This window comes from Ursus americanus, chromosome 15 (assembly GCF_024610735.1).
Source record: "Ursus americanus isolate L20-20 chromosome 15, mUrsAme1.1.p, whole genome shotgun sequence".
In the NCBI taxonomy this organism is placed as follows: Eukaryota; Metazoa; Chordata; class Mammalia; order Carnivora; family Ursidae; genus Ursus; species Ursus americanus.
In genome coordinates this window covers 24,746,993-24,761,573 of record NC_142141.1, presented here as the reverse complement: position 1 = coordinate 24,761,573, position 14,581 = coordinate 24,746,993, and the positions used below count along the sequence as shown (strand labels likewise).

At 53.9% G+C, this 14,581-nt stretch overlaps 1 protein-coding gene across 5 annotated transcripts in view; it reads left to right on the top strand.

Moving 5' to 3' along the window:
- Positions 1 to 11,748, top strand: part of PPARGC1B (PPARG coactivator 1 beta) — a 106,776-nt gene extending 95,028 nt beyond the window's left edge. For 3 of the 5 annotated variants that reach the window (XM_045815346.2, XM_087867866.1, XM_087867864.1), the window contains 4 exons: positions 840 to 915; positions 2,820 to 2,944; positions 5,358 to 5,512; positions 6,428 to 11,748. In XM_045815346.2, coding sequence (XP_045671302.2) covers positions 840 to 915; positions 2,820 to 2,944; positions 5,358 to 5,512; positions 6,428 to 6,528 — 457 coding nt within the window. In that variant the 3' untranslated portion in view covers positions 6,529 to 11,748. The remainder of the gene's footprint in view (positions 1 to 839; positions 916 to 2,819; positions 2,945 to 5,357; positions 5,513 to 6,427) is intronic. The other 2 variants (XM_045815347.2, XM_087867865.1) reach the window with 1 other exon arrangement.
- The last annotated feature ends 2,833 nt before the right edge of the window (positions 11,749 to 14,581 follow it).

Here is a 14,581-nt window from a genome sequence, read left to right as displayed (position 1 = left end):
CGGTCGAAGCACTGAGGCTGAGGGGATGTGAGTAACTAGCCCAAGGTCACCCAGCAGGGAGGCGGTCGAGCCAGGATTCGGACGCAGGCTGTCTGACCGCAGAGCCGATGTTTGCCTCGTGTCGAATCTCCCCGAGGACGCAGGCAGCCCGTGCAGAGCCAGGACTCCTGTGCTGTGCTCCGTCCGCGGCGGCGGCTCTCTGGAGGATGAGGCAGCGTGCAGACAGGCCAGAGGACACGGGCACGTGGCGCCCAGGAGCCTCCTCGGACTGCGCATCTGGACTGATGGGCCTGATAGCCGCCCTGGATGGGGGGAGGGGGCTGTGATGGCCAGGGTCGCCTCGTGGCTGGACACCAAGCACCAGAGGGTGAGAGATCTGGGATCAGCTGCCCTCCTCCGAGCTCTGGCTCCCCCACGTTCTGGCTTCAGGCACATCTCATACTGAACCTGAGCCTCGGTTTTCCTTTGGGAAATGGGGAAATAGAAGACCCCATAGGCTGAGATCCAGTGCAGTAATGAAGCGAAAGGGCCCTTCCACCCCTCTTGGCATAGAAAGGCAGGGTTCAGAAGGGTGCTGGTTAGCGACCCGGTGGTTCCCAGTGATCCAGTCCCAGAAGCTGGCCAGCGGCATGTGTCAGGTTGTGCAGACCCGCACACAGCGCTGGGCTGTCACTGCTGGGGGGGACGCTGGGCTTCTGCGGGTGCCAGTTTGCTACTTGCGCCCTCATGAGCGAGCTCTCTAAAGAAGCGCCCCTTGCTTCCTGGGGCAGGTGCACCCGCCCACCCTGCCGTGCTCCCTCCTGAGAGTGAGTGCTTCTGCTTTCCTTGTTCACTGACAGATGTGAGAGCAGAGGGCCGTGTTCAGACGGAACGCCAAGCGTCCGGCATGCCAGGAAGCGGCGGGAAAAGGCCATTGTAAGTGATCTGGGGCCCCGGAGCCCGGAGCGAGTGGGGAAGAGCAGGGGCGTCAGGACGTGCTGGGGTTTGCTAGACCCGAAGGCCTTTGAGGCTGGCTGTGGCCTGCAGAAGATAATTCCATTTCCCTGACTTCAGAAAGCACCAGGGTCACACAAGGGCATCAGAGGTGGCATCGTGCAACGTGCGGCCGAGGGACTGGCTGTGAGGCACGGAGTCGGTGGTGATTTTAGGGCTGAATGTCGGAGGCTCGACAGGGCCCAGAGGGCAGGTTGTGGTGGGGGTTGGAGCAGAGCTGGGCCAACCAGGCCATAGGGTAGCCCTGCTGCCGCCTTCTGTGTGACCTTGGGCAGGTCTCCCAGCTTCCCTGAGCCTCAGTTTACTCATCCATATCCAAGGGAGTTGGGCCTTGACCTTCCTAAGGGTCCCCCAGCTTGATCAGGGCTAAGGGACCAGGAGATCCTGCCCCTTGCTTCCCACTGAGCTCTCTCATGCTCCCCCAGGTTAGTCTTCCGGGCCAGGCTGTGCCAGGAAGCCGCAGAGGAGAGCTGGAGCCAGCCCCTCCACATCCCTAGAAAGAAAGGAAGGGAGAGTAAGACAGAGGCACAGAAAGACAAACAGACTTGCACTTAATTGCTTTCCCCCATGACGGGTGCTTCGGGGTGAAGACGGGGGGCGGGGGGAGATATGTGAGGTGTGCATACCCCGGAGGTACACAGGTGTCTGCAAACAGGTACTTACAGCCAACCACAGGCTGTGTCTGGAGTGTCATCTTGGAATCTGTGTGTGACCATTCAGTGGTTGTGACGTGCTTGGCATGAGTGAGACAAACAAGGTCCCCATTCCTGTGGCCGGGGCAGAAGGGAGAGAAGGGCAACAGACTCATAAACAAGGAATAAACACTGTAATCAGATATGGGGAGAGGCACGGTGGAATTAATCATGGCAGGCGAAAGTCTCTGAAATAAATAGTCGTGTTTTGACTGTTGGGGAGGATGTATTTATAGGGCGGTCTGGGAAGGGCATCGGCAAGGAGCTAGACGCTGACGGATGAGAGGAGCCACGAGGCAGTTTTAGGAGGACCGTGGGGCAGAGGCAGCAAAGAACTCCGTACCAGTTGAAGGAACTGCCGGGAGCCTGGAAGGGCGCTGGGGGGAGGGCGCTCCTTCACTGAGCAGAACACGGTTCCCGTGCGATGGACAGTGCGGCCCCGCCGCGGCCCCTGGGCCCTGCTTTCCTCCCTGCCTTCTGTGAGATGGGAATGGAATGGCTCCAGCATCACTGGCTGTAACCTGTTCCAGAGAAAGCCTGTCCAGACCAGAGCCCGTCCGCTTTGCGCAGCAGAGCACAGGTTTCCAGCAGCGCGGCTGGCCGTCGCCCGGTGGGTCAGAGCAGCTCTTCCACCAGCAGTGGCTTGAACTGGATCCAGTCACAGATGGGGGAGGAGAGGAACCCTCCGGCCCACGTCGCATCGCCTTCTCCCAGCCCGCCGTGACTGCGCTGGCGACCTGCCTGCCTCCCCGTCCTTGCCCATCACCAGCTTGCCGGCTTGCCTTTACACCACAGCCTCCCTCACTACCCAAAAAAGTCCCACGCCCAGAACACAACTGTGCAAGTAGGCAGTTACATGAATGATGACGAACCCCTCTCGTCTCTGTCCCCTCTCTGTTCCTTTCCTTCACTCTAGCAGTTGCTTCCTTGGGAGCCCGACGCTCAGCGGCCCCGCCCCCAACAAGGCAGGTCTTCTGGGATAGGGGTCATCATCGTCCTCTCTCTGACTCCAGTGCTGTCATCCACTCAGCCAGGTGTCACGGGCTGGGGACGAGGACTCCATAGGAGCCCACCATCGAGGGGGTCCCAGGAGGCCAGGCAGTGACTGGGTCTCTCTGCGTTTCCCTTCCGGAGCAGGGCGAAGGCCGCGTGGTGTATGTCCGCAATCTCTCCAGTGACATGAGCTCCCGAGAGCTGAAGAGGCGCTTCGAAGTGTTCGGTGAGATTGTGGAGTGCCAGGTGCTGACGGGAAGCAAGAGGTGAGTCAGGTCAAGCTACTGCAGAAGAGGGCCGTGGGGAGGGGCCGAGGTCCCGATCCAGGGCTGGCCACACAGAAGATGCCCGACAAATGTGACGAAACCCGCAGCCTGGACCTGGAGGGCCAGGCCCCAGAGAAGGTCCAGTAACAGCGGGGCGGTCCCGTAATACGCTCGGTTTGCTAAGTGCCAGGCAATTCCTGTGCGTTCTCTTCAGCCTTCTGACGTGCCTGTGACCTACGCACTCGTTCTGTCGCTCTCCCTTTCGGGGGAGCTCAGGCAAGTTAAGTGAGCAGCTAGTTAGCAGCAGAGCCAAATCTGCAACCCACATGTGTCCTCCGGGTTCTCTGCCCTGGAGCCGGTACCGGGGAGCAAACAGCGCCCGGGGCTTAAATGCATGGTTGTACTGGAACGTCGCTGCCCTGCAAGAGCCCCGCTACTCACCTCTCCCCCCACCCCTCCGGAGCGGCCAGTTTCAGACCTTTTATCCTGCTGGGACTCTGGGTTTTCCCTCACTCACCTGGGGGAACAGTGTTCATCTGTGGGGGGACCTACAAGAAGAACAGGTTGTGTGTAAATGCACAACTTACATGTCAAAACTTTGTCAGTTTCGAGATCATTCTGTATTCGCCAACTAGATTATTAAGGATTTTCAATTCTAATTTAATGATCATTTTACAAAGCTCCAGTGAGAGAGTGGTTTCTATATAGGAATCATTACACACTTCATTCCCATTATGATGGCTGCTGAACACCCCAAGTGTTGACAAGGGTGTGGAGAAGTCCGACCCCTCGTGCACGCTGGTGGGAAGACAACCCAGTGCAGCCGCCATGGAAACTGGTTTGGAGGGGCTTCAAAAAAATGAAATAGAGAATTACCGTGTGATCCAGCAATCCCACTGCTGGGCGCATACTTACAAGAATCCAAAGTAAAATCTCAAAGAGATACTTGCACACCTGTGTGTGTGGGAGCTTTATTCACGATAACCAAGAAGTGGAAACAACCCAAGTGTCTGTTGACTCCTGAACGGGTGCACAAAGTGTGGTCTCTGCATACAGTGGGCTACTACTCAGCATTAAAAGGAAGGACACCCTGTCACATGCTGCAGGCACGGATAATTGGTAATCATGACCTCATTGTGCTCCGTGAAATCAGCAGTCCCGGAAAGACAGAGGTGCTGGGATGCCATTACACGAGGTGTCTGGAGCAGTCAGCTTCCTGGAAACAGCAAGCAGAGAGAGTGGAGATCCGTTGCCGGCAGCGTGAATACATGTAACACGCTGCTGAACTATACACTTGTTCTAAAGATGGTACATTTTATGTTTCGTGTTTTTACCATGATTTTTTAAAAAAAGAGTCACTACACAGAACTGTTTTTTAAGTTCTGTGCAGTCCGCAGGGCATCAGATGCAAAGAACATGGAAAAAACGAAGCGAGCACGTTTTGGTGGACGTTTCAAAAGGCAGAGGGGAGCCAACTTGGCCTCGTTCAGAGAGGGGTCAGGAAATGTGATTCTGCTGAGTGCGTATTAGGCGCCTAGTGTGGGCAAGCCCATCCTGAGCAGTAGGGGAACTCCACCTCAGCTCTGCCCTCAGGATTATCCATAGCAGAGGGCCTAGCAGCCAGGGTTCTTTTCCTTGCTGTTCGTGGAGCTGAGGAGTTGGGGGAACTGACTTTAGGAGCCCCTTGCCTCAGCATCCCTTCATGCAGGCTGCCCTCAGGTGGCAAACTGGCAGCCCCCAGCTCTAAGCTTACCTACCTCCTACCAGGGAAAGGAGGGTGTCCCTCACGGTTCCAGCCAGGAGCTGGGATAGAGTCTTCGAGGTTCTGCCTCGGGCAACAGGCTTATCCTTGGATGAGTGGCTGTGAACACATGGCACCGTTGTCGGAGGAAGGGGAGTGGAAGCTGAGCAGGCGGACAGAGTTGTTTGCCACAAAGGACGAGATGTGTACACACCAGCTGTATTAGGGAAGGGGGCGGCCCCGTTAGCAGGCAAGCAAGTGGTGGCCGAGGCTGGCTTCGAAGGAGGCAGGAGGGGTAGAGTGGGGGTATAATTGTGGCAAATGAGCTTCCTTGGGGGGAGGCCTGAGTGTGCATACCCTGCCCTGCCACTTGTCTTTGGGCAATTCTGAACTCCACAGAGCCGGTTTCCTCATCCCTGAGGGGGAGAAAATGCCAGTAGCCACTCACAGGGCAGTCTGAGGGCTGAGGCGCCTGGCAGATACTCTGTGAATCACCTACTCTTCCTGTTTGCAGTGGAAGTCAGCCTAGCAGTTGGCATCATCTGTATGTGGGGGGCCATGCGACATGGTTACTGAATCAGCATGGCTCTCTGCTCGTCATCTAGTTATGGGTGGTCTGAGAGTGTCATCCAAGCTGGCTCAGTCACGTGCTCCCCCGACCTCTCCCCACAGAGGCGAGAAGTATGGCTTCATCACCTACCGGTGTTCTGAGCACGCTGCCCTGTCTCTGAGGAATGGCGCTGCCCTGCGGAAACACAACGAGCCCTCCTTCCAGCTGAGCTACGGAGGGCTCCAGCACTTCTGCTGGCCCAGACACACTGACTATGGTAAGTACCAAGGCCCCGCCACACTCCAGCGAGACCTAAAGCCCCCTCTGGACCCAGCTCCCACCCTAAAGCTCTAATGTGCCAACTGGTATAACTTCACAGCCTGGAGGCTGCCATCTTGTTTTTCTTCCGGTCTCTGGTCTGTCTTGTCCCGTCTTAGGACTGGTACCAAGAAGCAGATTCGAAGCCCCTGTGGCCTCCTGGAAGGTCCAGTCTTGTGTTCACAGCCAGCTGGCAGAACCATGATTGACTGTCTCTTAGATCTCCCAGGGCCAGTGGCTGTCCTGCTGCTTTTGGGGAGCGTTCCATGGTGGCCCCATCAGGCGGCAGGCAGCCTTGTCCATTAATGGGCCACAGCGAAATAATATTGTCACCACGCTCTCACCAATGGGGGACACTGAAGTACCATTTAGGAGAGAATGATGTGTGGAGGAGAGTCTGACACAGCCTCCGTGGTATAGGGCTGAGGGGGAGGGAATGTAGGCAGGTTCCTGGCCGGGCAGTGTTTCATTCACCTGGCTGCATGTCCACACACATGGGATCTTGTTCCGTGTCTGCACAGTGAGGGCGTCCTAGCGTTGTTGGCCACCGTATGTGACTTTGGCAGTGGTTTACTAGTGGACAAGAAGCTGTCAGGGAAATGGATTATATTATAGAGTGTCAGAGCTAGAGAGGAGCTGTGGGGTGCTCTAGTTGGGGCCACCATGTTCTGGAAGCAGGGCGGCCCCGAGACGTTGACGACAGGGCAGAGGTTCACGGTAGGCTGGCAAAGGTCATGCTTGCTGTCTAGTGCTCTCTGAGGCCTTGGGGCACACGCGCTGCACAGGGCTGACCCTGGTGGCAGATTTGCTGATCGGCCTTTCTGCGTTGCTCACCGCCTTCCCCTCTCCTTGACTCCTTCACCCCCCTGCCCAGATTCCAATTCCGAAGAGGCCCTTCCTGCATCAGTGAAAAACAAGTACGAAGCCATGGATTTTGACAGCTTACTGAAGGAGGCCCAGCAGAGCCCGCATTGATAACAGCCTTAACCTTCGAGGAATACCTCAATACCTCAGACAAGGCCCTTCCAATATGTTTACGTTTTCAAAGAAATTAAGTATACGAGAAGGCGAGAGCGCGAGCGCGTGAGAGAACACACGAGAGAGAGAGAGAGACTTGAAACTGCTGTCCTTTAAAAAAAAAATCAATGTTTACATTGAACAAAGCTGCTTCCGTCTGTGAGTTTCCATGGTGTTGATGTCCCACTGCCACAGTAGCGTCCTTGCCTCCGGCAGGCGGCCCCAGGGGCGCCTCCCAGTCACCCATGTCCCCTCGCTCCCTGTAGACGTGCAGCCGTGTTCACCATAACATTTCTTGTCCGTAGTATGTGATGATGAAATTGTTACTCGTGAATAGAATCAGGATTATACACTCATTTTTAATTGAAGAAAAAAAAAGTATATCCTTAAAATAATGTATTTATGGCTCAGATGTACTGTGCCTGGGATTATTGTATCGCTTCCTTGATTTTTTAACTATGCACTGTCGTGAGGTGTTTGCCACTGAGCTGCTCTGCTCCCTCTGCCAGGAAGCCCTAGAGGTGCTGGGTGGCTGGGGTGCTGGTCCCCAGGGAAGTGTGGCCTGCAGCCACAACTCAGAGCGGTGGGGAGAGGCTTCTGGGACGTTCCTGCCAAGCTCTGCCCTGTCTCTCACTGAGCAGGCGTGGGTCCAGTTCCAGGCGGAACCGTCATCTGGTGCCAGCTGGTGCTCAGAGCTTGGGCCTGGCCTGGAGTGCTCGGATCCTGGCAGGACCTTGTAAGGAAGGCGGGGTGAGCTGCGTGATTCTTGTCTTTCCAGGTGAGGCGGGCAGTGCTCCAAGAGGTGATATGACTTGCCCAAGGTCCCACGGCCAGTGACGGGGCAGAGCAGTGACCCAGCCCAGGCCTCCTGATTCCTGGTCCCATGCTCCTGCAGTAGCTGGGGTAAAGATGCAGAGTTCCAGGGATTGGTAGAGGTGAGGTCAGCTACGTTGGGCCACAGGCTGGAGGCCTCTGGGCTTACTTGGAGGGTTAAGTCAACAGCCGGCTCGCCCGCATTAGGCAAGTTTAGGCTTGGGCATGTGTCTTGATCCAGAGGGCTCTGTGGCTTGCCTACACCTGTGGACATGCTGTCAGAGCCTCAGTGACACACCTGGAGTGGCACAGGCAGGTGACCTGGGAGTGGTCATCCTTCTGGGGCCAGCCACCCACCCATCCTCCTACCAGCTTGTCTTCCCCTTTTCCTCACCTGTACAGTTGTTTGGGTGGCATGGGGCAGGGGGAGCAGGAGGGGCGTGTGAGGGCCGGGGGTGGATAAGACAATCTCCAGTGTCCTTTCCAACTTAGACAGCATTCTGAGTGGGCTTTACTTTAAATATGTTCTTGAGTGATGTCAAACCATGTCCAGCTTGGATGTTCTGCCGGTGCCTTGGGGGCCGTTCAGGAGGGAAAGCATGGCCAGGCAGGGTATGAGCTCGTTACCTCTGCTTCAGACAGAGCGGCTCCAACTTCATCTCGTTCAGATGTCAGGGTTCCTTGGGAAATTTTTGTATTGAAAAGAAAAGAGAAAAAGTCCTGCTTTCTTTAAAAATGTTTGGAATTAGCTCATTAAATTCAACAAGCTAATTCAATCTATTGTTCCTGCCAGGCTTAGAACGAGAATTAGTAGTTGATCATTATTATTATTATTTTTTTTAAGATGATCAAATAGCTAAGTAGACATCCTGGGCCAGTGAGCTTGTCCTGGGAGGTGAGCATATTCCAGGCCCACAAAGACGGCTGGAGGAAATGGGCTTTAGAAGAAATAGGGAATTTGAGCTCCTGTGTATCAAGTCACTTGACCTTCCTGGGCCCCAGCTTCCTTTTCTATGAAATGGACTGAGGCGGAGAAGTAGGCAAGTTGATTTCTAAGGTCCCTGCCAGCTCTGAGTCTTAGCTTCTCGCAAAGGTGGTATCTAGCTCTAGATAGCAAGTACATGGCACACATACCACTATTTCCACATCCTTGGCCAGTGGCAGACATAACTAATTGACTGCAGCACTCACGTTCTTTGAACTTGAGAGTTCTTTTAGAGCTCTCAACACAGAGCTCTGGGCAGCCATTACTAATGGATCAGAGTTTAACTAAACCATTTGACATCCAGGTCTGATCTTTGAAAGGTTTCCATCACGCAGAACCAAATGGTGGCCAGTTTCATGCTGGCCCATCCCTGTCTATCATGTCCTGATCTTTGAGAGAACATTCCGCTAAAGCCATTCATTGGCACAGCACTCCCAGTAATACTGTGACACACAACCCCCACTTGGGTGGGGGGGAGCAAGCGGAACAGCAGACGTGAAATGTTTGAGGGAGGTGGGGAACCAGAAAAAGGGACTTTCTGCAGCACAGACTTGAACATTGTAAATTCCTTTTTATAGCTGTTCACTGCCTGGCACACAGTAGGCACACAATAAATGGTCACGGAATGCAATAGAATAGAACTTAAATCTGTCCGCTGCCTCCCGTCAGTCCTGACTGGCACCCAGGAGTATACTGAGGGTTCATCCTGTGGAAACCAGTAGGAAGGAGCTCGAGGTTCAGAGTCTGGAGAGCTGGGTTGAGTCTTGGCTCCACCAAGAACTTGGTGACCTTGCTAAGTCACAGAACCCCTCCCCCTCCCCCCTGCTCCAGAAGGAGTTGGACTAGAGGTTCTCTAAGCCCCTCCTACTTGCTTCTTCCTTGATGTGCCCTAGGCCAGAGATTCTGCCCTGGGCAGGTGGTATGGGAAGGTAAAGACAGATTTTTAGTGGGAGGCCAGTCCCTCCCTCCCCTCTTCTGGGTCAGCTGAGGCTGCCCATCACCTCAGATGACTGCGGGGCACTCGAAGTTACATAGATACTGGCCCTGGAGCAGAGCAGAGATCCGAGCATGACCGTGCCTAAGGTCAGGGCTGGCTGCCGTGGGAGAGGATGCCGGCCGAGAGCACCGCTCCGTTTCTGCTTGCCATCCCATCCCTGAAAGGCTACAAGTTCTAAAATGGACGGAGCCTGCAGACAACCTCCCTCCGGAAGACTCATTCGGTGCTGTGTGTTTCTAACCAAGGAGACTCCAAGGTCTCCAGGAAGACTCGTCCCCCTTGGTCTCTTGCCCACCATGCTGAGGAGTAACCCAGAGGGAGCAGCTGCCACTGGCAACCATCTCATTGTAGCTCTGTCCTCGTGTTTGCCCTGGGTGATGTTTACATGTGATTGCCATCAAAGCTTACTGTAGACTGTGTTGACAGCCGCCCAAGCCGGGCAGGTTGCACTGTCCATCTGTGTGCCGTGCTGGTGTTTCCAGAAATGTCCGATTCAACCGCAAAGTGGAATTCTTCATCTCCTTCCTCAGTCGGTACCGGGCTGAATCAGAATCCTCACTCTTGGGGGTTCTGGTTACCGAAGGAAAATGCATCAAAGAGGTAAAGAATATGAGTGGATGGAGTGCAGAGAAGCCCCCCGCCCCCCCCCCACCCCCAGCCCATCACAGCTTGCTCCCAAGCCAGGAAACGGCTTTGAGGCAAAGAGCCACCAGTCAGGTGTCGGCATCCACTGGGAGGCCTCGCAGTGCGGCGTGTTGGCCGTGCTCAGGGGAGAGGCATGGCTTGGGGGGCAGGAGGAGGAAGGGAGGAGTGCTCTGAGCTGCGGACGCTCAGTCCTGATGTAGGAAGAGACGCACTAAGAAGTCTTTCATTGCGTAGAGCCTGTGCTGGGTGAAGTTTTGAGAGCGATTCTTCTAGGCGTGTGCAGCGTGCCTGCCGAGGCCACCGTGCGAGTAGTGAGAGCAGGTGGCAGGGAGGGTGTTGACACGTGGTCCTTCTGTGTGGACCGGGGAGAACCTCGCCCCAGGCCTTGGGCTCCGCTGAAATCTCAGCCGAGCCTGCGGCTTGAGACAGGGGCCATCCCAGCCGTGAAGCAGCACCGACCCCAGGCGGTGGGTTGGTCTGACTTGCTGACGGCAACTCCGCAGTACTTTTCTCAGCGTCGGAGATACGGCAGTTACCCTCAGATAGGACTAAGGGAAGACGTGGGATGCAGAGTAGCAAATAAAGCGAACCTCATGGTTTTGTTGGCCAAAGAAGAGGGACCCCTCCCCTTTCCCCCTGGGGCAGAAGGAGAGCAGTTAGTGGTTCCGCGCAGTGTGTTGAATTGGCCCCCACGTCCCCGGGGGATTTGCCCACAGAGGCGGGCTCCAGGGCTGCATGCTGGGTCCGGAGGTACAGGGTACATGGAGGGAGAGCTCGGGGGCTGGGAAACCCACAGAAATGCCCTTGGCCCCAAACAGACGCCGGGTCGGGGGAGGAGCCCCGGGAGCGGCCGCAGGACGTCAGGCAGTAGGCAGAGGCGGACTTTGCGGTGAACCAATAAAAGCACTTTGAGAAAACACAACATGTCAGCCTGGCTCCATGTGTCTACACTGGCAAATATGGGTCTCCTGTGGCTGTGTGAGGTCCTCTCCTAGGGACTGGGCTGGGGTCGGGAAGGGGGCTGGTTGGAGCGGGGAGCAAGACCCCTTCCTAAATAGTGGCAGTCCATCCTAGGGCCAGCCCTTTGCTGGCCCTTTTGTTGGAGGCCCTAGAGAAAGGGAACCGTGAGTTTAGATCTTGGTACCTACTTTTACGTATGTATAAAAAGCTAAAACAGCCCAGCTGACGGAAATGGGTTTCCAGAGCAAGTCACCTAACTATAAGCCATCTCAGTGAGAAACCTGAGGTTTCCCACTTACTGTGTGATCTGGGGCCTCTGTTCCCTCAACTGACAAAGGAGAGCATTGGACGGAAGGAGCACCAAGGTCCCTGTGGAACCTGATAGGCTCAGGTGCCCTCCCCCCCCTCCCCCCGGGAGCATCGGGAATCCGTCCCTCACCTATGGAACCAGTGTCATCCTCTGGCTGCGCCCAGCTCAAGTCCCGGGTGACAGTTCTCTGCGAGGTCACCAGCCAGCAGCAGATGCACACCCACATGGTCCTGGCCGAGTTCCCTTGTATGAGAAGGCCAGCTCCCCAGGACAGATCTAAGCCATAGTTTCTCGTGGGGATGATGAGACGTTCGGCCCCAGCTTGGCTAGGTGGTGGTTTCGAATCTCACATTAGCCTTGTCATCGTCCCCACCGAACAGCTTTTAATCCGAATGTTGTGACCGCTTGGCTGTTTCTCTCTTGCTCTCAGACAATACTAGCAATACACTTGTTTTTTTTTTTTCAAAACAGCTTAACGTAGGCACTTTTCACACATTTCCTTCAAATGATTGTAAAACCTGTGGGGCAACCGGAGGCATTGCTCACACTGCATACGTTTTAGGGCAGCTTGTGCTTTTGGTTTCTTTAATAATCCGGCAGTGGTGGCTGAGGCTTTGAGGCCCCAGGGGACAGATTTTCAGATATTCTGGTTCTTCGGAATGCCTTGCACATGCAGAAACAGCATGGAAATCCAGCTCCCCGGACCAGGGGCTTGCAGAATGTGGTTTTGTAGGTGGTCCGTCCCTGGGCCGAGCGACACCTCAAAGACGTGTTTCTATAGCTGAACCCCCTCTATGCTGTATGTTTTGTCAAAGGATCCCGCAAGGAAGCCCGGGAACCTCCTTCCCCACTTGGCCAGCCTTGCTTGGGGGTGACTGGTGAAGGGATTGGTCAGCTTCCACCTCCACTTTGCCTTATCAACGTCTGGTCGCCCTCTAGTGGCCAAAGACTGTATCCACCAGCTACCCAGATGGAAGGCAAAGAAATCCTTTCGGCCACCTTGCTGTCCAACACCAATTTGGGGAATTAAATGTCATGGCCTGAGGAAACTGTCTATGTATTTAGAACCCAGTGTCACACAGTCAGAAGCAAGCACTTAGTAGACTCTTGCACAGACTGAGAAGCACAGTAGTTATCCTGTGGGCAGAGGAGACGGGAGTGGACCCTGTGTGCAGGGGCCGGGGAGGGGGTTACTCTAACTGCAATACTAGCAGCCCAGCTGCTGGCCTTGTTACATGAACCTCGGGTCGGTGGCCCGCACTGTACCCTCGGGGGCGAGCAAAGAGGTTGGGTGTGAGGATTCTGGGGGTGGGGGTGGCGCTGGGGGGCCTGGCCATGGCCTTTGTTATGGTCCACTGAATAGCCAAACAGGTTTTTTGGTTTGTTTTTATATGTTGTATTTAAAAATGTTGTCAAGTGTTTTTGTGTTAGGAATAAAAAGTCATAAACTATTCCCAACTTTGTTTCTTGAGGGGTGTTCTGATTCCGATGGAAACAGGTTGGAGATCTCAAGGGGTGTGTGGTCAGGGTGGTCAGTGGAACAGGGAGGTGGACCACCCAGATTTCCAGATGGTCTCTGGGGAAGATGACCATCCGGAAGTCTGGCTCAGTGCAGTCTGCTCTGGAAATTCACTCCCACCCCCTCGTGCCACGGTATCAGCATTGGCTTTGAACATCTGCTTCCTCCAGAGGCCGCTGCTAAGGTTGAAGCCAACACAAGATCCCTCTCCCCAACTCCAAGTTTCTAGAGAGATGGTGTCTGTAGCCAGCCTTAATCGACTGGGCGAGGTGGTCCCTATGGTCCCTTCCAGCATTTCCAAATCTTGGACTCAAATCCTTTTCTCTTGGTGTGACCATGCAGCCTAGAGAATTCTGAGCAATAGGGAGCCAGGGCTTTCGCCGGCTCTGTGACAGGGTCAAACCAGGGAATGGCTAAACTTGTCAGGTTTGGGCATCCCCAGGGGTACTACTGTAGGGGGCATTATTTATTGGGAAGCTCAACAAGGTAACTACAGCCTGGGGTGCGTGAGCGCAAGGCTGTGTGTGTGTGTGTGTGTGTGTGTGTGTGTCTGTCTGTCTGTCTGCTCGTGTGCACGCCTGTGTTTGTGTGTATGTGTGGAATTACATTGATGCATTTCTTGAGAAAGGTGCAAGAATTTCACCTACACAGAGGGACACATCTGCTTTGTTATTTATAATAGAAAGCTAAATTTTAATTTTTTAAAGGACACTGCTAATGATTGAGAATCGAGTTTTTAGTTTTGCTATTTTTTTTAATTGGTAGAGGATTTTTATATATTTTTTCCATTTTGTTGGGTTGTGTCCTTATTTATATAAATACTTTATCTGTAAGAGGCAAGGAAGATACCTTCTTTGCTTTTAATTACTGTGGTTGTCATCGTCCCTGTTTTATTTCTGGTGTGATCTATCTGTCTTACCTTCTAAATGAGAAACTGTTTTCCTGTATTTGTACATTGTCAGATTCTATAGTTTCATAGATAATTTAACCAAATTGCTCTATGTATTATTATTCCGTGAGTATAAAGTTCTATTTTAACGTCTGTAAATACTTCAGAACTGGCTTCTTTCCTCGGACTCCCACTGGGGGGTTATTGTTTACATCACAAAAACTGTAGACTCTATGCTCATGTACTGTAAATAGTGAAGTGATCTGCTTATAAATAAACTTAACAAATACACTATGGAGATTAAAAAAGAAAATATCACCCACAGCCCCGTTGAGGTGTGTCTTTATTTGTCGGCGTGCTCGCTGAGGGACACCCCGCCTGCCAAGTGGGAAAAGGATTCTGGTTTGGGGGTCACTTTCCCGGAGAAGAGCCTGGTCAAGGTGCCCCCCCCCCCCGCATGCCCTCTGAGCCCCCTTTTCCTTCTGTCACGTCGCATGGCGATCGTGAGCCAGTCAGGCTCAGCCTCCCGCAACAGCCATTCATGACCAGCTTTTCGCCATGACTTTTTGAAAGTTCTCCCACTTTCTGCACAAGGACTTCCTTGTCTGGCTACAGCTCTTTTTTCACACGAGTGCACTAAATAAACATGCGGAAAGCGATATTTTGACGTGTTTTCAAGCAAAACACTCACCAACTGACAACTGCAAAACAGTGTCTGGTCCAAAAAAAAAAGAAAGAAAGAAAAAAAACCACACACAGAAAAAACCGTTTCTGGCCAGAGGATCTGAAGAACAGACGAACTGTGTGCTACATTTGGGTGACTTTGAGCTGTTTCCTTTGCTCCCTGAGCCCCAGCAGGAGCAGTGAGGACGTGACTGTCCGTCTTGGACGTG